This window comes from Pyxicephalus adspersus, chromosome 10, assembly GCF_032062135.1.
Source record: "Pyxicephalus adspersus chromosome 10, UCB_Pads_2.0, whole genome shotgun sequence".
Classification (NCBI taxonomy): Eukaryota; Metazoa; Chordata; class Amphibia; order Anura; family Pyxicephalidae; genus Pyxicephalus; species Pyxicephalus adspersus.
Window position 1 is genome coordinate 46,540,736 of NC_092867.1, and position 23,506 is coordinate 46,564,241.

Sequence of the window (23,506 nt, forward strand, 5' to 3'; positions counted from 1 at the left end):
TTAGAGGTTTTGCTCCTGGTTCTCCTTCAATTGGTTGGCATTATTTTTGCACATAACCAAAATTTAAAATATAATTTCATACACACCATATAAATGTGTAACAAAGAAAAAAAAACAATTTTGATAGAAATAGGTAAGTTACCATGGCGTATCTCTTCTATCTGCGATCTATTTGCAATTTTGTTCCAGGTTTGTAACAGCCACAATATTTTGAGACAGGTACACTTTAAGTAATGCATTACTGTGGATAATTCCTCCTAATAAGTGTAATACGCTTGTGAAAAACAAAGCAATTCCTGTAATTAGTGTTGGCCATTCCACCCATGATATTTCTCTATCTCACTGCCTGTAACAAATAATCCAATTTGAGCCAGCACTAATAGCTCATTTCAGTACCTCTAAAGTTCAGATTCTAACAGCCATTTTGAAGATGTTATCCATACTCAATCCCTAATTGACTGGATAATCTTTCATTTTTCTTTGTGTACAAATGGACAGCATTCTTGATTATAGAGGCTTTATTTAAACATAGCACCATAAAATGCAAAATGAACAACACAATTTTTCATTTTGTAAGCATTAAAATATAATTCCACATGTGCGTACATTTTACAGATTCTTATCTTGTAGGTTAACCTTCATTGACAATACATTTCCAATATTATATATATTTACTTTATGTTTTGTACTTTTGCATACACCTGTGATCTATTTCTATTTTTCTGTCTGCAAAAACTAGGCTAACCAGCATAGTACTGTCTGCAAATGTGTTGTTGCTTTTTTATTGGAGTAAACCTGTGTGGAAGTAAGTAGGTCTGCGCTGATTTGGTTGCCTTTGGCCTCAAAGCCTTCTCAGTCACCGACCTGGAATGAGTATACAGCATAACAACCAGAAAACTAGCATTTTCAGGAGGGCAAGCCAATAAAGATTTTTTGTTTCTATATATCTGGAGACACAGAACATCTACAGTTTTTTAAACCAGAGATGGAAAACATCATGGGGCTTGTCTAGACCACATTGTCTGACAAATAAGTACAAACTTAGCCCAAACCTAACTTAGATTTTGATCTATTTGGTCCCTTGCAGTTCTCAATAAATTCTTCCTGCAGTACCGTGGAGGTTAGGAGGAGGAATCAGCGAGAACTACAAAGGACCACAAACATCAATACTTCCACATTAGAAGATGATTTCTCAGAATTGAAGAACCCTGAGGGTAAGGGAGGTAAGTAATCTTGTTTCGTCTCTAAAATTGTCTTGCCTAAAAGTTTTCGATCATGCAACAAGGACCTTTAAAGCTTGGGATTCATTTAAAATACAACCAAGGCAAAGCTAAAATTGTTGTTTCTGCAGCACAAATAAGTCAAGCCAATCCAGCACTGAGCCCTGCCTAGCAAAATGAAAGATCCAAAGCCCAAATAAAGTCCGCATTTTTAATGATTTTAGTGGATTTTCAGCAAGCACCTTGCAACACTGTGGATATCCTTGGTCCATAGATTTTTAGAAAATTTCTATAAACTTTGAATCTTTCCATAATTTTTGTTGTTCTCAGTCAAGCGTAGTAACTTGTCTGCTAACAGCACAGTGTTATGTCTGCATGCATAATTATTTACTAGTCTAAACCTATTGTTATTAAGATCCTCACAGCACATCACATTGCTATCTTGTATCTAGGGTCATCATAGGCAAGATCTGCATAAAGCAATATTCATATTTGAACAGTTTTTTTACCTTAATCCCACTTCATTTTCAGAGAAATATTAATATCCATGTATAAACTATTTTGGGGTCCACATTCCCTGAGATACAGACATATTCTAACACACAGAATGTCTGTGTGGCTCCCTTCCCTTCTCTGGATGTGACTCCAGGCAGCCCTGAGTCATAATAATAAAAACCTCATAACTTATTTTCAACAACTACTTGTAATTTCGTGATTTCCAACACATCAAAATCAATGTGATGCTATGATGACTGTCAATAAATGGGTAAATCTCTCAGGAGCAATAGATTAATATTGTCTGTGTAGACCTAACCTTATTCTGTAAGGAAAATGCAGATTTACTAGAGATAAACATAGCAATACTTACTAAATGAAGAATACAGAAGAGTACAATGAAATGATAACACTGATTTTACCACATATACAAAAAGAAAAATGAAAGAAAAGAAAAAGGTGAAATACTCTACTACTTGATAGTTCATTTTGGTTTCATTATTCTCTGTGGAAAAAAATAATCTGCTCGTTGACCATGAGCAAATAGGTTAACTTTTGTTCCTTATTTCCCTGCTCAGTTATAAATTGCCATCAGTGGTTGCTGAAGGTGGGAACTTTGGGGACAATTTGTTTCTAATTTATTAATACTGATTCTGAACAAAACCTGAAATACACATCAATTACTACTTTGCATTATGTATGCAATAATTAACAGTCTGTAATCTACAAGAAAAGAAAACTTTAATACAGATTTATTTGGAGGTATTCATTATACTAAGCTTATTACAGAGTTTTGTTATAGTGGAGGTATTCATTATACTAAGCTTATACAGAGTTTTGTTATAGTGACAGTGGAAATTTGTTTTTTTTTTCTTGGTATATATACCATTAAAAAGTCTTTCCCTCAAAACAGTGCAGATTGAAGGCAGTCTCCAAAAACCTCTTCAGTTCCACAAGGTGGGTATTTTTGTTACCTGTAGCTGGAGCTGCTGCAGGGTCCCGACCAACATACCTAGGTGGAGAGAGGGCGATCAATGCATTTTTTCACATTTTTATTGTCTTTATGCATTGTTAATGTAAAAATTAAATCTTTTATTGTGAAGTTTCCTAAAGACACAGATCTTTGTTCCAGAAACATTACCAGACAAGCACTAGCCAAAGTGTCGTAAGTATGTCATACTGGTTTAGAATATGGACTATTTGTTCTAATTTGGGACCCAAATAGACTCAAATGTTTGCAGTTTTCCTCATATACACTACATTACAATGTATCTAAATATGAACTACTTAATCCTAATCATAATAATTACCAAATTGGTCTTGCATGGTTTAGAATGGTTAGGAAACGTGGCTTGATGTAGTCATAGTAGCCCATATTTTTATGTTCCTCCTGGCACCACACCATTTCTGCATTGTGATATTTCTCAACCTCTTCTTTAACCAAGTCAAATGGGAATGGTGATATCTGCAATGTAAATATTAAAATAAATCCCTGAATAAATACAAATATCCACATTATATCCTATATTTAGACAAACTGAACCAAATGTATCAAGCATCATACGAATTTTTGTATACTGGCTCTTAGCAACACATTGGACCCAAATAAACCATGGAAAAATTAGTTTGGAAATCACTAACTGGTAGACAGACAATTGTTATGTAAAACAATATAATATATAAAAGGTTCAATCATTTTAATTCACTTTGGTACAGAATGTTCACTTAGCTTAGTAAATAGGGTAAAGTGGTGTTGACTTAAATATTTCCAGCATTTGCCAGAACACTAAAATACACAATTATTTAGGCACATTTGCCTATTTGGCACCCATCACATTTAAACAAAAACTGAAGAGCCCCAGTGTGTCCTTGGTTCCAGAGGTGGGGATAAATAGCCTGCAAGAAGCCATCATAGGGAGGCAACTAATTGCATAGCTCTGATAGTAGAATGGTGGACACTGGAATTACTCCAATCTAGACCAAGCACCATAGTGCCACCAGCAACTGGCTGTTTTGCCTGCTTGACATCATCATCTAATGTCATAACCTTGCATTGTCAAATGAAAACAGGTTACTAAGTACTACTTCTACTGCTTGTAATAAAAACTTTAAATCAAACCTATTGAAGTATTTAATAAATGAGGCCACTCACAGTACCCCCCCCCCCCCCCAAAAAAAAAAAAAAAGCCATTTCATTTTCTTTTGAAAAGACCACGCTCTATCCACAAACCAAGTCCAGTGATGTCTCATGCGGTTTCTGCTTCCCTCTTTTCGCAGCCAGTCCTACTATTTCTTCTTTTTTCTGGGTTCTTCTTCATGTCACTTACATTGTACAGGCATGAGAGATTAGGTGACATATCTTCCAACAAATGTAAAAAGAAAAAGTGCCAATCTCACTGCGCATGTGGAGCAGTAAAGATGGAAAAGGAGAGGACCTCCTTCATCAGGTTTAAAGGTATGTTTTAACAATTATTCATTTGGTATTATCTATGCACCTAAATTAGAAACATAGAAAAGATTTAAATGGGTTACTGTCCCCAAGGTGCCACTCCTACCAACCTAGATAGAATGCAAGCTTTGCACCCCACAAAGCACCACTTTTTTAGCATTAATATCCATTAATATTTAGAGTTAATAAACCCTTCTTAATCACAAACTGTTCATCAAATTTTCTTTTTATTGCTAATCTGGACCATTTTCCCCACATCTTTCACTGATATGACAGGAAGAATATTTAAGTTAGTGCCACAAGTATCATTTGTTTTATAACAAAACTGGCTGTCAAAATATTCTCTGCCAAACAGATTAATACTGAGGAATATGTTACCTGCTCCAGCCGTGTTATTGCTACTTGGCTTTCCAGCTGTTTTTGATGCCTTTCCTTGACAAGCTCATAATAAACCTTCCCAGTGCAGAAAATGACCCGTCTTACATCCTGAGGATTGTGACAAGCTGCTCCGCTCTCAGGAATCACTCGCTGGAAGACTGTACCTTATGTCACAAAGAAAATCCTCAGCATTAATGGTTTAGCAGATGCACTGTGGTTGTGTTAATCTGTAAAATGAATCCTTGTCTATATTAAGTAAAGGTGCTTAATACTTTCATAATTTTTAATAATTTTTATAACTGAAGAATGTGCTTTTGTCAAACCAGAAGACAAGAATGGACTACTTTTAATTAGGAAGAAATCAAGCTTTCATGCCAGTGAAGAATTTACTGAATTTTATATAACAAATTAAAAAGTATGTAAATCCTTAATATATTTTTCAGTATGTTTGGCAGACTACAAGTAAGATCTGCAATTTGAAGTTGGTGACAGGGTCTGTTTTTTATCTACATGTGACATGCATTTTATTAAAATGAGTGATTCAGCACACTTAACACCTCTTTACCAACCTGTTTTCATTTCTTCAAAGCTAGATTTAGCTTCTGGGTGCCTCAATAATGATTTGGGTGTAAAAACAATGAGCTGAAATATGACAAGACACATGCATTAAATTGTAAAAAATAAGTAAACTGACTTTTTTGTATAATCATGGTATGAAGTTTACCGGTTTGCGGAAGGGCAATAAAATCTGCCGCCTGAGGACATGGAAGTAATTAGCAGGCGTTGAACAGTTTACTACGATCCAGTTGCAGTCATAAAGTTGAGTAACTTCATAATCTGAGGTGAATTCCTGAAGATACAAGATTTCATAATTAAATATGTTTCAAATCAAATGATCACTAATAACAAAACCATCACAAAAACCTTCTTGTATTATTTGTTTTCTGGTGATTAAAGAATTCCATGTGACAATCAGTATAAAAATTTTTTATATACACTGGCCATTTGAAAGCCCAGAAAAGGTTGACATATCTCAGTCTTTAGCATCCATCAGTATACAGCTGTTAATAATGCACGTACTGTATACCTAAACACACAAGCCCACTATCTGGGTGTTTATTGGGGGTACTGGCCAACAGACTGCATTTTGTGCTAATCTGTATTCCCAACAGGACCATTCAGGACACATAAACAGGTCCAGGGGTTGTTCAGGAGAGGAGGGAAGGCACACTTTGGCCTTTTTTTACTTAGCTGATATGGGATCTTGACTCTGCACATACAGATTCAAATCCAAAAGAAATGTGAATTGGTGTACTTTGACATGCTTGCGCTTTTTAATGTTAAACTGATTACAGACCACTTTAAAAAAATAATTTCTAAGACCAAAGAAAAACATGCCTGGCTACCTCACTCCACAGACACACAGAGGCTCTATCTACAGTACCTCCCTGTGTAATATGTTTGCATTAGCCTGATTAGGATGGCACATCATCATACATCACTGTCTCCATAAAATTCAAAATCTGGACGGAAGCCATAACCTTTATTTTATTATACATTAGGCAGAGGAATAGCAGAGCAAAAACAAGCATACAGATTCTTCCATAGCCCACACAAAATAAAGCTTCTTGAACAGGTACAATCAGAGTTTGAGGTCAAGATAAAGCAAGGCATAGTGTTAGACAAATCAACTTACAGGATAAGCATCACTGTCATCATTGCTCATCTGCAGGAACCTTTCAGGTCTGGCTGAAGAATGCTCAGGTCCCTAGTAATAACATTAAGCAGAAGGGTTTATGGAATCTTGTCTCTGAATTACATTACTGATGGCAGAGGGAAAGAAACAGCATTAAGGCTTCTAAGAAGCAATTTATTCTGGTACAATAGAAAATGTCCCTCAAAACATATGCACATGAACTGGAAAGGGCAGTCATGACTGCTACTGAAAAAAATACAGAACAAAACATTTTCCCTGGTGGAAATTTCTCTAAAAAACAAAGATTCATTTTTACATTGATACATTGACCACGTCAGAATACAATAGATATATGGAATGACAGACACACAACATACACAAAAAGCAGTACCTAGTTTGTCATGAATTAAAGTGGATCTATAGGCAAAAACAAAATTACAATGACATTTATGATGCAGTCAACTCTGGCATTAAAACAGCAGATTTTGTTTTTTAATTTTGTCACCTAATGGTCATGTCATGTAGATTTGATATCCCCCCTCCTTATTTTCTCACCTTTCCAACATACTTGTTACTAGAAAGCTTGGTTTAAAAAAAGGAAGTTGACAAATAAATGTAACATTTTTTTTTGGCAGTTCACATACCACTCCATCATATATTTTTTAGCACCACCATCTAAGGACTGCAAAAAAGCATGCAGCTTTATTATTTTTCAGTGGTGGACCATAGGCTGTCCACCCCAACAAAGAAACAGACATTAGCAACAACAAAAAAATGTTCCCACCATTATCTTCATTATTTAACAATAAAAATATTCAAAAAATATATAGTTTAAGAGTTGGCTTCGGATTTAGGCCAGGAAAAACAATTAATTCAGATTGGATGCAAACTGCTTGGGTAACATCAATGTTTAATAAAAATTTTTATTAGAAAATCACTTTAAACATCACTAACCATCATTAATGACACATACTGAAATGTACTTTTTTAGGTTAATCACTAAAATAATCTAAAAAGGTTTTTATATTGTTTGTCCCTTTTTATTGTAGTAAAATTCCAAATGTCCAATTCCTTTACATATTATTATTATTAAAAAAATGCCACAGAAGTCACTTCAACATTACTAAGATAGATCAGTGACAAGCATATTGATATATTTGTAACCTTTATATAATAAAGTTAATAGTTGAGTACAAACAATTTTTTATATCAACATAAACTGATGGGAGACCAGCAAACCCACAACAACAAAAGGAAGAAACAGATCCAAGCTTGGATAAACAGTTTAGGATGATCAAGTACACAGCTCAACAAAAAAAAAAAAAAATCACTTGCCAATGATTTTTTAATTTATTTAGTGTATTTTTAGGTCTGCCCGAATCCAGAAATGACATCAGTTTTATTGAATTGGCTCTAGTTTTTGTGACAAGGGAAAATAGTAAAGCAATAGCAACTGGTAGAGTATAATTAATGCCAACCCATGGTTTGGGGTTCTTGTGATACAGGAATCAGAATAGACGATTTTACCAACAACAAATGTAAACACAGCCACACAAATAGGAAAAATTTTCCTCTCCTCTCGCCAGGAACTACTGCTGCTTGAAAAATTTCCAGGCCTGAAAAGCCCAGCACTTACGGCCTGTTACCAATCCCAGGTGCCTAGCAGTTATCACTGGTTATCAATCCCAGGTGCCTTGCAGTTATCGCAGGTTACCAATCCCAGGTGCCCAGCAGTTGCCAAGAAATAGTCACTCAGGAGGGCCATTTTTTTTATTGCCAATGTGAACTAAGCCTAACTTGTTAAGCCACATTGATCACAATATTACACTATTACAAGGGATTACACTATTAAAGCATGGAAATCTAGGGAGTTGGATTAAAATACACAGCACTGGACTGTTGGGGTATAATACAAAAAAAATTGAAAAATTGTACATTCTAGCAAACCAGGAATTAGAAAGTTGGAACAAAGGAAAGGGGGCAGGTAGAACACTGACACAATAGTAGGGGTTCCTGGATAGCTATGGCAGAAATAACTAGGAGCTCCAAATTTGCCATGTCAAGCCCCGCCCACTTTTTTTACCACCCGGCTACAGTTTTCCCCCACCCAATCGAAAAAAAATTCTGGGCAGAACACTGAACTTGTACAAAACTTGCTCCTAAACTATAAAAATTTGGGTGCTACTATGAGCAAAAAGGAACACTATCTCCATAGCCATTTGCAAAATTTTCCAGACAACCTTGGAGGAACAAGGGGAGAGGTTCCATCAAGATATAAAGGTGATGGAAAAAAGGTTTTAGGGCAGATGGGATAGAAACATGATGGCAGACTACTGCTGGAGCCTTCAACGTGATTGTCCTGATCATCAGCATAAAAGGAAATCATACAAACTGAGTTTTTCAATGACTTGTGATTAGTTCTGTAAATATACTGAATATAGAATATATTGACATTAGGTATTTGAAAAATGTAATTTGTATAGGTAGGCATATCTAGTTTATTCTGCTTAAATTTCATGTTTCATTAGTTTTCTATGAGGTTAATATTGAAAGTCATTATTTCAAAAACTTCAGCCAATCTAGCAAAACCAATACCCTATTTGGAATCTAGAATCTGTGCATTAAACATAACCTAAAATGACTTTGTTTGTTGACCAGTGATATTCATGAGATAATACTGCTGGGGAGCAGGGGATATTAATTAACATTGCCTGTATATAATCAGTCAACTGTTCAATAAAATTACCAGATGTGTTAGCATCACTCACCATTCCTTCCATACCATGTGGTAAAAGCAAAACGATTCCATTGTGCCGAACCCACTTTGCTTGTCCTGAGCTGATAAACTGGTCAATGATGCATTGTGCTGTATTGTGAAAATCACCAAATTGAGCTTCCCACAGCACCAAGGCATTTGGACTGGCCATGGCAAAACCAAGCTCGAAGCCTGAAAGAAACGTAAACCAAGTTATGATACTGTGGGAGAACCTTCTAACTAGGAGCTTGTTAGAATGAACTAACCAGGAATCCCCACTCTGCTATATTCAGTCAACCTATCAGCATAAAGCAAGTAAACTAATCATTAAAATATGATCCGTCATAAAGCATTTAAAAAAAGATATTTCCAGTATTCCTTTTTTTTTCTCCAAGAAATGAAGGGAGCTATTACTTCAGTCACCATTTTAGTTGGTGTCAAACATATTCTAGAGATAAGGCCCAGGGGGTTTTGATAGTAAGCCTGTATCCACTAAAGAAACTTGCTTACTTGGCAGATTTATGAACATATCCAAACAGAAATAGTTTCATAGTAGTCGGAGAGTTGTCAGAATAATTCATACTTCCTGTTTGGAATCCTGAATGCAAAATTATTTGAAATTTAGCACAGGTGCCTCCCATTTAACTTGATCTCTGCTAAGATTTTTCTGCACCTTGATTGTCCACCTTTTCACTAAGATCTAAAATGACAACTAAACCTACAGCCCTCCACAATCTGGGCTTTATGGCAGAGTTGCACTGAGAAGAGGCTTCCATCTAGTCAAACACATAAAAGCCTAGATGGAGTTTGCAACATAAGAAAGGACTTTTAGACTGTGAGGAACAAGATTCGCTGGTTTGATGAAACCAAGCCAGAACTGTTAGGCATCAATATAAGAGTTATGTCAGAGGAAACCAGGCTCCGCCCATCACCTGAAAATACCATCCAACAGTAAAGCATGGTGATAGCAGTATCATGATGTGGGAGTGTTTTTTAGCAACAGAGACTGGGAGACTGGTCAGGGTTGAGGGAAAGCTGAATTGAGCAAAGTACAGAGATATTCTCAATGAAAACCTGTTTGACAATGCTCAAGACTAGAATGGCAGGAAATCCACCAATCCAGGTGAGAACAGCTTGCTGCATCATACCCAAAAAGGCTCAAGGCTGTAATTGCTGCCAAAGGTGCTTCAACTAAGTACTAAATAGGAGGTCTGAATACTTAAATGTGAAAGTTCAGTTTTTTCTTTTTAATTCATTTACTAAATTGTCTAAAACTCTGTTTTCACTTTATCATTATAGAGTACTGTGCGTAGAATAATGAGATTTGTTTTAATGATTGTAGCATCAAGCTGCAAAATAACAAAACTGAAAAAAGTGTCTAAATAATTTCTAAAGCCACTGTATATTACTACAATAACATTGGTATTAAAATAGCAAAACATACCATACCTAGTGTTACAGATATCCAAAGTTTTCCATTGGCTTAACACATACACAAGTCACTACAAATATCCTTTAATTTTCCAATTAGCTTTTACAACCTAAACTGTCCTTTACAAACAATGTATTTTACTCATTTAATGTCTAATTACACCTTTACAATATTCATTTGTAAAGACAAAAAAAAGTATACTAAAAGTTACTTTCCGAATATTGGGCTCTAGAATTTGGTGTATATCTTATTGCATCAGGCACTGGATAGGTCTCCATGTTTTACAAACTACACTTTAGAATCACAAATAGCAATACCTGGTCCCTGAATCTATATTCTCCTTTATTTGCTATACCCAAACATCTTACATTTATTCTTCTACTAAGAGACACAACAATATTAGCATGAAGAGAAATAAAAAGGTTGTCAACATCCCCTGAACTTATGACCTGCTCTTTTTTGTATTTCTACATGAAAAAGGAGTGGAATCACACACATTTGAGACTGTATGGCAAAATATGCCATATAATTCATGTTTCCTTTCTGAAATTCCTGAATCCTAATGTGTCTATCAAAATTCCAACTCATCTTTCATGCATTGGTATTCCCTTTGAATACCTATTTATTGCTAAAAGACAAACAGGACACAATGAAACATAAACAGACCCATACTTTAATTCTTTAAAACATGGACACCCTACATGATCAATAAATTATCTATCTCCCAACATCTCCCAAGGTCTGCTCTCCCAGTTCTAAAATACAGAATGGTACAATGGTATGCAAGGAAATTACAGGGCAAACTGGGACTTCTATAAATATTTTTGTGGGCAAACTCTGGAAAGCATAAAAGGAAAAAACATTCAATGGAAATTGTTACGGTTGTTCTTAAGTTTACATAAATATTCACAGAAAAAAATAGAGGGTCATGACTATATTTGGAGTTCTATACAGTACCTGCTAATTATTTTAATTATTCTTTTGGGTGCGCGACTACCTACTGGACCTTCCTCAATCTATGCAAACTGTAAATTTGTGCTGCTGTGTTTTGTACATTAATAAAGATTGAGCAACTTGCAATTGCCAAACATTGTATTCTGTATGCTCCTATATTATATTATTTTTAAATGCTAACTTAACAAAAGAAAAGACAATGAACAAGCATATTTAAACTCTTTCTTACCACTATGTGATAATGCTCAGGATTAATTATCTGAATGTGGGAAGTGAAAAAGAAATATATCCTAAAAGCCTTTTGTGAGCCAAGCTCACATGACCTCTGCAGTACTTTTTCATTGCCTACTAAATGCTGGTATTACATTTTATTATACTATGGAAACTGATTCCCTACACCAGCCTTTTTTGCCCTTTTTAACATGAAGGAACATGGAGGAATAAAGAAACAATTTTCAGGTCTTAGTAAAATTTTGCTAGGATTACTACATCCACCGCTCAAAAGACATTAGCATGGTGGTCAGTTAGAAGAATGCCTTCTACATTAGTGACCAGTTGGAAGAATGTCACCCTTACAGTTAACCAAAAAGATTGTTGGTACCAGTGGTAACTGACCTGAGAGGGACAAATTTTTCATTGCCCCAAGAAACCCCAAGCAACCTCTGGAGGAAGCTCTATAAGCTATATACCTGGTTGGCTCTATACTATAAGCTGCAACGTGCTATAAAGGACAATGCAACTTTGTATTATAGTACTTGATGAACTCAATAGCTTTCTTTGGTTTAGTGTAAAAAAAAAAAAAAATCACCAATAGATCCAGTAAAAGGGTCAGCTTTTATTTTAGGTGTAACTTTTTTTTTTAATCGAGCTTTTTATAACTGATAAAGACTTTTCACAAAAGTGTTTAAATTATGTGTTGAAATTTTGAAATTCCAGTATGATTTCACTATTATCATTTCCAAAAATATAATAGACATAAAAGACTCAAATAGTTATTTTTATGGCATGTTCTGTGAATTAACTGTATTTGAATTACATACATATTAGATAAACTCATCATCATTTTAAGCTGTGGTTTCTTGCTGGGAATATAGCAGTATCTTTTTAATTAGTGCCATTTTACAAAGTGAACAATGCATGCTGGCTAGGATGACAGGCAGGGTCTGCGCTCCTTGTTATTCCACACACACAGCCAGACACGGCTAGAAACCATCACTAAGCTCCCAATGGCAGATGTCATGTACCTGTCATTTCTACTATTACTGGTCAAAGTCCTTCTGGGAAAAGAGACCTGCAAAGTGTTTATCTTACCATTGAAATGTCACAAAATTTAGTAAGCAAAAAAGATGGGTATAGGGTAGAAATATGAACAAAATTAGGTTCCTAAGTTATTTTACCTATACTATTTTTACAGATGGGCAGAACCAAAAAGAAAAAGTAGCGTTAAGACCATGAAAACTAAAGATTTTTTTTTTTAAGTACAACATCTGACAGTATAGAAAATTATAGTAATAGTGATTTCAACCTAGTTTTATGAGTTTTAAGCATTGCAGAAAAAACACCATTGAAACACAAGAGTGTTCATAGCACACCCTGTGCTCCTTACCCACTACCACTCCCCTGCTGCATTTGCCAATAATGCCTGGATGTATTTTTAAAAAGCCAAAGTAGCTGTGGTATACAGCTGTCATTGTAAAAAAAAAAAAAAAAACACTTTCAAAATAATACACACTGTTCATGTGTGAGATTCAGAGATGAAATGTAACATTATTGTTATTTGTATTTACTTGGTTTTAGTCATTTGCAGATCAAATGGGTGACCTTAAATTTGCATATGATGTCAGATAAGGGAATCTGGCAAGAAAAAAACAAAAAAACTGTTTAACATTTGGTACAATTCCTTATTAACCCTTAGTTTACACAAGTTTACCCTTCTACCCTTAGGCTATTTCCTACTGATGTCTTTTTCTTTTTACATTGTCAACATTTTTATCCATTTAGGAATTGCATTTATAAAGCACAGAAGTTAAATATAGCCATTATATACTGTTTAAATGATTTTGCAAAGCTTTGTACTGAAATTATATTTTAAATGTCCTTTTAAATAGAAGAATAAAAAAATGTATCTTTATGCTCACTTTATCTTCAGTAAAACATACATATAGACCAATTTTGCAACGAGAATCATTTGTGTGTATGTAGCCTAAGCCCCAAAGTCTGCCAGCAGAACTGACAACACCAACAATTATATAAGCGCTCTTACCGCATTTATACAAGCGTTTATTGTTTTTAATTTTAACCCTGGTGAATAAGTACAGGTTCGGACCTGCAGTAGGAGCCAGAAACCCTGCAATGATCCCACCGGCTCGCATCTGCAAGCTACTCCACAATTGCATTGCAGTGCTGGTTAAGGAAGCAGTGTTTGAAGATTTACCAGTGAGCAGCAGTTCTGAACCACACATTGGGCTACATGTAGCATCTACCCTGAGGTTAAAATTTGTGGTTTTTGTAAAGAGGTATTTTTTTGTTAAATATTAACATTTTTTATTGTTTTTTTTTTATACACAACTAACATACAATATACATATAGCACAAAGAAAAACTATCATTTAAATGTGCATTTAGTGAAAATAATATAGTATAGTGTTGGAAATTAGGGTTAAATTCTACACAAACAGTGTTACAAACTCTTTTAAAAAGGTAATCTGAATAAGAGATCTTCTATTTATATATTAATCTTATTAATACAATTTATTTTAGGCAGGCCACTATTAATTATGCAATCCTGCATATAATAGTGCTCAAAATGTTACAACCAAAGTGTTAAAAATGTGAGAGTGACCATATTAAGACATAACAAACATACAACTCACACATGAGGAATATGTCACTGTGTTAATAACTATTTATCACAAATCTAATTTTTGCAAATACACTGGGATAAATTTAACCAGAGTTGCTCTCTTAACAGAAGGACCAAAAATGCCCAGGCATCTCAGGGAGTCTCATCTTGGTTTATATCCGAGTATTGCACATTATCTTTGAACATTATCCAGGGGGCCCAGATAGTAGTAAACATTGAGGGCGCATCTCAGTAATCATGATAACTTTGTTCTAATTTACATATTTCCTCCCCCCCGTATAACCAACCCTTTAATGAAGGTTCGTTCCCTTGGATCTTTCCAAAATTTCGGAAATCTGGGTCTTAGCCACATTAAGGAGAAAGGGCACCAGGGAGCACTTATTTCTACTTCACTGCATTTGAGTACAATTAAAAAGTACACTCCAAGGTGTAGCCTCCACTGTACATCCTGTTATTATCTCAATCAGTTGGAGTACTTTTCTCCAATAACTCTCAATAATTGGGCAGGACCAATAAACATGTGACAATGTACCTCTCATTCCATACCTCTCATTAGAAGTTTAAATAATTTTGATAAAGTTTGAGGCGGTCTATTCTCTCCTCTGAACATAGCTTCCAAAGGAGTAAGAGCTCTTCCCAGAACGTAAGGGGTATGGTAATGACCTCACAAAGTGGCATAGTTGTATATACTGCCACTGATGTATCTGTCTGTATTTATCCAAAGGAACAAGCTGTGACAGTGGGGGAACTGAATCCCCTGAAATAATCTGATGTAAACAACAACCCCGTATAAGGTGACTGTCCCAAAAAATCCTTTTGAAGCCCTGGAGCAAAATATTGGTGTCCAGTAATTGGAAGTAGGGGTGAGTTATTTAAATTGGCTGAGCAAAGCTCCATCTCTAATGTAACCCATCCCTTAGAGAATACATCATACTTCCAATTAAGGACTCTATTCAAAAGAAAAGCGTTGTAATACTGTTTAAAATCTGGGAGTCCCAGACCACCTTTGGTTTTAGGGCGGAAAAGTGTTTTCGAAAAGATCCTAGCCCTCCAGGGGTGCCAAATGAATACTAACAGAAATGAAAACAGATACTAGCTTATTTAGACATTTATAAAATGCGGAAGGAACAGAATAGGCAACATTTAAAAAGAAAAAAATACCCAAGGTAAGATATTCATTTTTACCACGTTAACCCTCCTTATCCAGGACAACCACAGCTGTATCCAGCGTTGGATATCTTCCCTGATTGAATTTAACAATGGCAAATAGTTTGTCCCTAATAGGCCCATTAACGAGGATGTAATCTCAATACCCAGGTATGTTAATGATTTCTTACACCATGTAAATGAAAAGTTACTTTTTTAATTTCTGTTCCATGGATCTTAAAATGTTGACATTAAGAATCTCTGATTTGGGTAAATTAATCTTAAAATTAGTTAAATAGTATCGTATAGTATAAATTCAGAGAATTCAGACAATAGGTTAGGAAGAGAAATGTCAGGTTTTCTGAATATCTTCTGAATATCGTCAGCATATGCAGCTAATCTATGTTCTGTTTTATCAATCTTAGCACCCTATATATTATTATTCTGATGTACTATATTCAGGAAAGGGTCCAAAGATATAACAAAAAGTAATGGCGACAATGGGCAACCCTGTCTGGTTCCATTGTATAATTTAAAAAGTGCCGACAATGTGCCATTTACACAAACAGATGCAGAAGGGCATGTATACAGGACCACTTATCCACTTATATCTTAGGTCCAAGACCCATATGCTTCAGGATCAGGGATAGATACAGCCAGTCCACACAATCACGATCACAAGCTTTTTCTACATATGTAGACAGAAAAAAGCGTGGGCTCGCTGCAAAATAGACAAAACCCTTGTAGAGTTGTCTCTAGCTTCCCTCCCTGGGACAAATCCCGACTGATCCCGATGAACCCATAAAGGGATAAGCACCTGGATTCTCTTAGCTAATACTTTTGCAAAAAACATCATCAAACAAAATTAGGCAAGGAAATAGGACGGTAGCTAGGACAAACTTTGGGGTCCTTCCCAGGTTTAGGTATGACTGTAATATGGGACCTCAACATATCTTCTCACATAGCACCCTTCTGTGATAATATATCTACATATATAGGGGAGAAGTATATCTTTATATTGTTTATAGTATTTCCGCAAAAAGCCATCAGGTTCCTGGCATCTTACCAGACGGAGCTGGTGTTAGCTACCCTCAATTCATTTTCATTATTATTACCTTCTAATTTATGCAATTTTTTAGGGGTTATTTTAGTTAACTTTGCTTGTTTAGGATACGTTACTATCTTCTCTTTCCGCACCTGATAAAGCTCCTGATAGTATTCCCTGAACACCGAGGCCATTTCCCTCGGTTGCTGGACCCATTCATCATTTTAATTTTTTTAATCTTGGATATATAGGTCCTAGCTTTCTCCTTCCTCAGAGCATTCGCTAAATACCTACCTGACTTATTCCCCCATTCATAAAATCCCTTAGCAACTTTAGAAATAGCATACTTATCCTTTACATCTAATATTTGCTTTAACTGTGTTCGTAACTGTGTCAACTGCATGGCCTGTGTCTTCCACTGCGACTGTTTTTGTACTACTTCCAGCTTTGCAATCTGATACAACAGTTCCTTTACTCTGTGTAGTACTGTGTAGTACTATTTTCTTTTTTCTTACGTGCCCCATGTGCAATTAGTTTACCCCTAATAGTGGCCTTATGTGCTTCTCATATATAAGCTGGGGCAGTTTGATCTGTGACATTTTCTCTAAACAAATTACTCAATTCTTTGGAAATATCCGTATCAATATCATTTTCACTCAGTAATGCTTCTATATATGCACCTTATACACTGGAGTTGCTGGGGACCCCAAACACATCAAGACTTTTACTGCTGCATTAACTGAGATTGTACGTGAACAAATTTCTCTGTTAATACAGTTATCCAAATGGAAATGCTCTATAAAAATCATATCAATACCTAAATATGTATCATGTACAGGGAAAAAAAAGTATAATCTTTTATAGTCGGATGAATTCCCTCCAAACATCTTTCAGCTGCATATCAAAAAACAAATTCTTTAGTTTACGAATTTGTTTAAATGGAAGGCTCGATTTACCTGAAGAGGCACCAAGGAGGGGCTCTAACATCTCCTGCCAATATCAATAACCCCTTCTGAAACCTGTAGCTCTATCTTGTGCCTCTTAGTAGGTGAATGCAGGCCCTTCACATTTTATGAAATCAACCTTGTCTGGCCCAAAGACATTAATCAGGAAAAGGGAGAATCAGAAAGAGTAAGTCTTGCAAACCTCTTAGTGCAATTAACTTTAAGCATTCCTCATAACAGACAAACATGTAGACACAAACAGCATTTAACAAGACACTTTTCATTATTCAGATTTAAAAGACAAATTCCTATATTAAATTCATATTGTTCCCCTATCTTAAACTCTTAATTTACCAAGTAAAAGCCCCAATGTGCCCCTGGAAATCAACTAGGGAAACCGTGATTGAACATTTTACCATAACGTAACCTCTGGGTTAAATGGCAAATACACAGCCTGGTATGCGATAAAAAAAGTCCAACAAAATATCTTGATGCTTTCGCCAACATGCTTCACTGTCTTCACATTCACAGTCTACTGTGGCCTGAATTTGGCTTGGGGGGTCCTCTGACAAACTGTCTGCAGCCCCTAGACCCAAGAAGAACAATCTGGCTTTTATCAGTCAACAAAATGTTGCATAATTTCTCCTTAGGACAGGGACAGGGTTTTTTGTCAACCTGTAACCTCTCCAGCATGTGCCCTTTTTTTTTTTTTTTTTTAACAACATTGGGACTTTAGACCTTCTTTAATCTTCCTGGAGCTGATCATTGGCTGAATCTTTGCCATTTTGAGTATTCTTTGATCCATTTGAATGGTAGTTTTCCATTTTCTTCAACGTCTTTCAGGTTTTGTTTGCCATTTTAAAGCATTTGAGTTAATTTGGGGCAATTCTATATATGTTTTCCCCTCTCCAAATAACTTTTTAGTCAAATCAAGCTGTTCCTTTTAACAATGTCTAGAAGAACCCATTTTGTTTAGATTTTCTAAGAGAAATGCACTAAAACCAGAATGTACAGCATTTGCTGCCTTCCCTAAATAAGGGCTATAATTAACACCTGTTTTTCACAGAATGAATGACCTCACTAATTAAGCTCCACACTGCGATTATTTTGAACTTTAATATTATGATTCAATTACGCAGAATCATCAACAAGCATGCCATGAGTGTTGGTTTTCTATTACTCTACTACACCTACTAGTAAATAATTTGCTATGTAGTAATTTCTACCAAAAACAGTGACTGATCAGGTTAGTGATGTTGGAGTGCTATTTTTCTGATCTGTATATCAAACTTAACTTGTCTATCCTGTGTGTGTGTTGTATTTTTCTATGTTGTCCCTTCAGAGGGAAACCCAATGAGGTTCATCAAATGGGATGAAGTAGCACCCATTTATCTGATTTAACTAAGACATGTTTACATAATCTTTTTCACTAGATTTAGATTTATAACCTACCATTAAAAATTACAGTCAGACTCTTTCTTTAGCGTTATGTTTATACATAGCAACATAGTGTACAGGAAACCTGGCGGCTGAATCTTTTATGTTAGTTGGAGGCAGCTGAATCTTTTATGTTAGTTGGAGGGGAAAGAAAACAAGTTAAAGACCAACTGAAACCATCAACCAACCAATTAGCTAAATACACTCCAGGTGCCTCAGAAGAAAAGGTGTCCAATGTCTCAGCTTTTTTTTCTAAAGCAGACACAGCCTGGGTAGAAAAGCATGTTTTCTGCTAGCAGGCTGCAGAATGGGACCCTTGCAAAAGCCGATACCTCTTACAGACTCAGATCCGCAAGTTCTGCTATCAGCAAAGCTAATGGTAAAAACAGATTGTAGAGCTCTGGATCTGACTTGGAGATCACTGCTTCCCTACAGTGAGAAAAGGTCCCAGCTCTGCAACATGCTGGCAGGACACAGTGTTTTCTTTCAGCTGTAATTTAATGTACTTGGATTGCATTTATCCAATTAAAAAAAAAACACATGGACTTTAAAACCCTCTTTTCTTTTCTGATTATATTTCCAATAAAATCTCATATGAGGACTATATAATATTTTGTCCTGCAGTTCTTATATGTATATTTGTAGCATCATAATATATCGTGATTCCAAAGAGTATTCAAGATGAAATTTCCCCTGGCAGCATTTAATCTGAATGTAATTTTATCTTCAGCGTTATGAGCCCATTTGTGACGACTGGGAGACATGGCTGAGAAACCTGCAATTTGACTAATTTGTGGAAGTTTTATCTGCACATATGTTGCTCTTTATTCACACATAGTGATAAATTTAAAATGTTTAAGGTGAGGAGATTTTTTTTTTATTTCTGCTACAGTAAAACCGACATGTAAGCTTACCCAATATGTCAGTAAAACTGCACAATGATAAGGTAAGTTGCATTAACCCATAGCAACTAGATTGCAGTTTATCACATTCAAACCTGTTAAAAAATAACATACAGTATAAAGCTACTTGCAAAACTGCTGCATTTATCACACTGTAACTACATTGCTTTAATTAAAAAGCATGATTTAACTCTAAACTCCAGGCAGATACAAATGTGGTTTTACTTACAGCTAATATATACACCTGTATATGTTTTATATTAGTCTTCCATCATCCCTTGTACCTCAAAACAAGTTGAGGGAGCAGCAGCAGTAGGAGCTAATCAAGCTCTGCTGTATATACATGTGTTAATGATAAATGTATCAAAATGTAGGGAGAGCAGATTTGCTTACTTACCAGCATTTTTTGCTCCTTTAATATTCAAACAGAAGGATTTAGGTAGGGTGGGGACACCACTGTAATCTTTCAGTCTGAGAAATAAGTGTCTCTGCCTTTGTTGTGTAGTCATGCAGAGGGAAATAACTTGCACAAATTGCTGGACAAAAGAAAACATTTAACATCTGTGTATTCCAACTGTGTATTTAGCCCAAATGTAGAATGGCCAACCTTTCTCACATCTATCAGCATAATTCCCCTTTGCATTTGAATCGTCCAAACAAAAAAAGATTGTGCATGAAATATGGAGGTTGCCACTGCTCACTACTTTCTGAATGTTCTTGCTAATTCCTGTCCCCAGCTTACAAACATTTTGAGTTAATGATCTGGAACAAGTATGCAGCAAGTAAAGTCAGACACACAGAACACCTTATCAGCATATTTGTTTCTAGTAAATGACTGAAAATACCGATTACCATTCAATCCACATGAAAAGCCAGCAATCAGCATTTTCATACTGAGAAATGAGCACAGACAGCCTTTATATTTAAGTTAGGAAGCCCCTAATGATTTTGGCTATTATGTCAGAAGAGATTTTAGAACATATTGTCATTTTTAATGTCATCATTAATTTTCAGTTTAGATTAATAAATTGGGGATTCAGTTAAAAAACACACACTGCTAGAAATACAAGAAATGATAAAGCTGACAATTTTTCATGGCATTTTTGGAAAAAACTAGTTCCCCATGTAAATCATCAGTCACACTGATGTGATCCACGTGCGTGATTTGTATGGTGCATGATTTTGTATGGTGCAGCATTGGAGCACCCTAAACTTTCTGTTTCCATTTACATGATGATTCTTTTTTTTTTTTTTTTAGAATTATTAGCCCCAGTACTCCCTTTAGGATGGTTCTGTTGGTAATAAGATTGTGGTAAAGGTTTAGGTTTAGAGGTTTAGGGTAAGAGTTAGTGAGCTAGGAGGTAAAGAAAAGGAGTTAGGTTGAGAGAAAGTTCAAGGGAAAAATGGCAACGGTACAGCTAAATGGTACGACTTACCCAGGACACCATATTCAGACAAGGAGCTGTTACACACAGTGTAGGGAGCTTGGTCTGGCCACAGATGATTCATTGGGACACAGGTTCGACGATCTACATCCTGATCATGTAAAACGTGATGGCGATGGCTTAGAGAAAAAAAAGTACAATCAATACATTGGCCTTCAATAGTAAAATACATACATATATTGGCCATTATTTTTTATATCCAATATGAACTCTTGAAACTGACATCCTTAACAAAGTTCACATTAATAAGTTTAACATAACGAAATAAAAAAAAACATAATTCCATTTTTGTTGATGCCAAAAGGATGCATCACCCACTGGCTTATGTCTGATTTCCCCACCTGGGTTCCAAACCTCACTCTAAAGAGCCTGTACCTTTTGATTTGTCTATTAACTTAAGACTACAAATAATGGACCAGGCACTTTAACAGATGCAGCAAAAATGTCTGACTTTTTTCAAGAAAGATAATTATTGTGATGGTAGGGAAGTTAAAGATAACAGAGCTAGAGACTCTGGGATTTCAACCTCCCATTCCTCCCATCCCTACTGAGAATTGCCTCAGAAAAGACAGAACTCTATAGCCTGTCAATGTTAGTCTAAACCAGTGTTTCTCAACCAGGGCCCCTTGGAACTCTAGGGTTCCTAGAACAATGAACAGTTTGGACCTCTCCAATCAATTAACATTGACACCAATGATCTCCTGGGCTATCTGTAAGGGTGACATTTTTCCCACTGGCCAGCAATGTAAGAGGCATTATTCCATTCTTCCTACCTGACCATCACACTAATGTGCTGCAAGTAGTGAATATATTATTTATATAAGAGGTTAAAATCTAAAAATTATTTCAACAGTTTACCTAATTTAAAAAGGTTGAGAAAGTCTGGCCTAAGCTGATCTGTTCAGCCTGCTTCTCAGTTACCGCAAAAATGATAATGAAGAATAAATAAATTAACCACCAGTAAAGAGTTTAATACTACACATTCTCATTCTTAATAATTTAAACAATAGTAACTATATTATGCACTGTGAATTTCGAAAAGAAATAAAAAGAGAACTGCAAATTTGTATTAAATCTGTGTTTAGGTACCAAGAACTGAGGCTTCCGATAAAAATATCCATACATAATGTCACTTCGTAATAGGTGTTGGTTCTTATCTCTGCTTGATGTGAGTTGTGTAGAGCCACCTCTTTAATGATTGTTTAGAACATATTGTGTAGGTACAGATCTATCCTGTCATTGGTTCCAACGTGGACCAAGACAGCTGGGTCCCGTCCAGCCCCTTCCAGTAATTTGTCCACTTTTGTCTACCACATGCCGTACTCTGGCACAAGGGAGACAGCAAACCATTTGGTTGAAGGGATCTGGGCGACAAACTATTCTATCAGTCCTCTTGATCATAGAATCCCCTATGACTACCCACAGTCTTTTCCTCCCTGCATTTCCCTCCCCTCCCCCTCCCCCTCCCCTCCCCTTCTGGATGTGCTGCTCTCCCAGCTGTTATGGGTAGCAGTAACACCAATGGGTAGAGTTGCCACCACTGGGTCTGCCACCTGCACATCTTCACATAACTTTGCCAATTAACTTTGCCAATTTATTAGCTCTTAAAATAATTCCCATTATTTATTTTCTATTAATAATTTCCTGACCTTTTTAAGCCGCACCACAGTGAGGCTTTTAATATTGTATTGCAAACCTATTAAGAATAAAAATATGCCTGACAGCAAAATCCAAGTAATGTCAAATTTAAAGAATAAATGCTAAATTCTACTATTTAATACATTACATCAACAAATAATATTAATATCACTATAGAAATGTGATAGTAATTATTCTTAGAGAAATAATAAATATGTGTTTAATTTTAAACACCTTGTTTTATGTATACTCCTATGTAGTAAGTACTCTTACCAAAAATCTTTTATTGCAGTCCATTGGGTGAGACAGGAAGTTTTTCAACTTTGGGGTATACTGCTACAGAGAACATAATCATAAATACAGAGTAATGGGGATATGATTACCTCCATAGACTTTAAGAAAAAGATTTAATGGTGAATCCAAAAATCCTGTTTTCTTTGTTGTCTATTAAGGTACATAAATTTCCTCAAAATCAGTCTAACTGGTATTCCACTAACCCGACTCTCTCCTCTACAATCTAATATGAATGCTGCAGCCAGACTCATCCATCCTTCCCACCACTCTTCTTCTGCTGCATCCCTTTGAAGATCTCTACACTGGCTTCCATTTCACCTTAGAATCAAATTCAAGCTCCTGTGCTTTGCCTTCAAATCCCTCCACAGTTATTGTCCCACTTACATTTCTGACATGGTAAAAAAGTACTCCCC

General features: G+C 35.8%; 1 protein-coding gene across 3 annotated transcripts in view; it reads right to left on the reverse strand.

The window, feature by feature from the left end:
- Nucleotides 1-500: 500 nt before the first annotated feature.
- Nucleotides 501-23,506, reverse strand: part of OGDHL (oxoglutarate dehydrogenase L) — a 77,033-nt gene continuing 54,027 nt past the window's right edge. For all 3 annotated transcript variants that reach the window (XM_072425029.1, XM_072425031.1, XM_072425032.1), the window contains 8 exons: nucleotides 21,153-21,280; nucleotides 9,007-9,185; nucleotides 6,239-6,310; nucleotides 5,267-5,392; nucleotides 5,112-5,184; nucleotides 4,543-4,706; nucleotides 3,026-3,180; nucleotides 501-2,727 (listed from right to left, as the gene is read on the reverse strand). In XM_072425029.1, coding sequence (XP_072281130.1) covers nucleotides 2,604-2,727; nucleotides 3,026-3,180; nucleotides 4,543-4,706; nucleotides 5,112-5,184; nucleotides 5,267-5,392; nucleotides 6,239-6,310; nucleotides 9,007-9,185; nucleotides 21,153-21,280 — 1,021 coding nt within the window. In that variant the 3' untranslated portion in view covers nucleotides 501-2,603. The remainder of the gene's footprint in view (nucleotides 2,728-3,025; nucleotides 3,181-4,542; nucleotides 4,707-5,111; nucleotides 5,185-5,266; nucleotides 5,393-6,238; nucleotides 6,311-9,006; nucleotides 9,186-21,152; nucleotides 21,281-23,506) is intronic.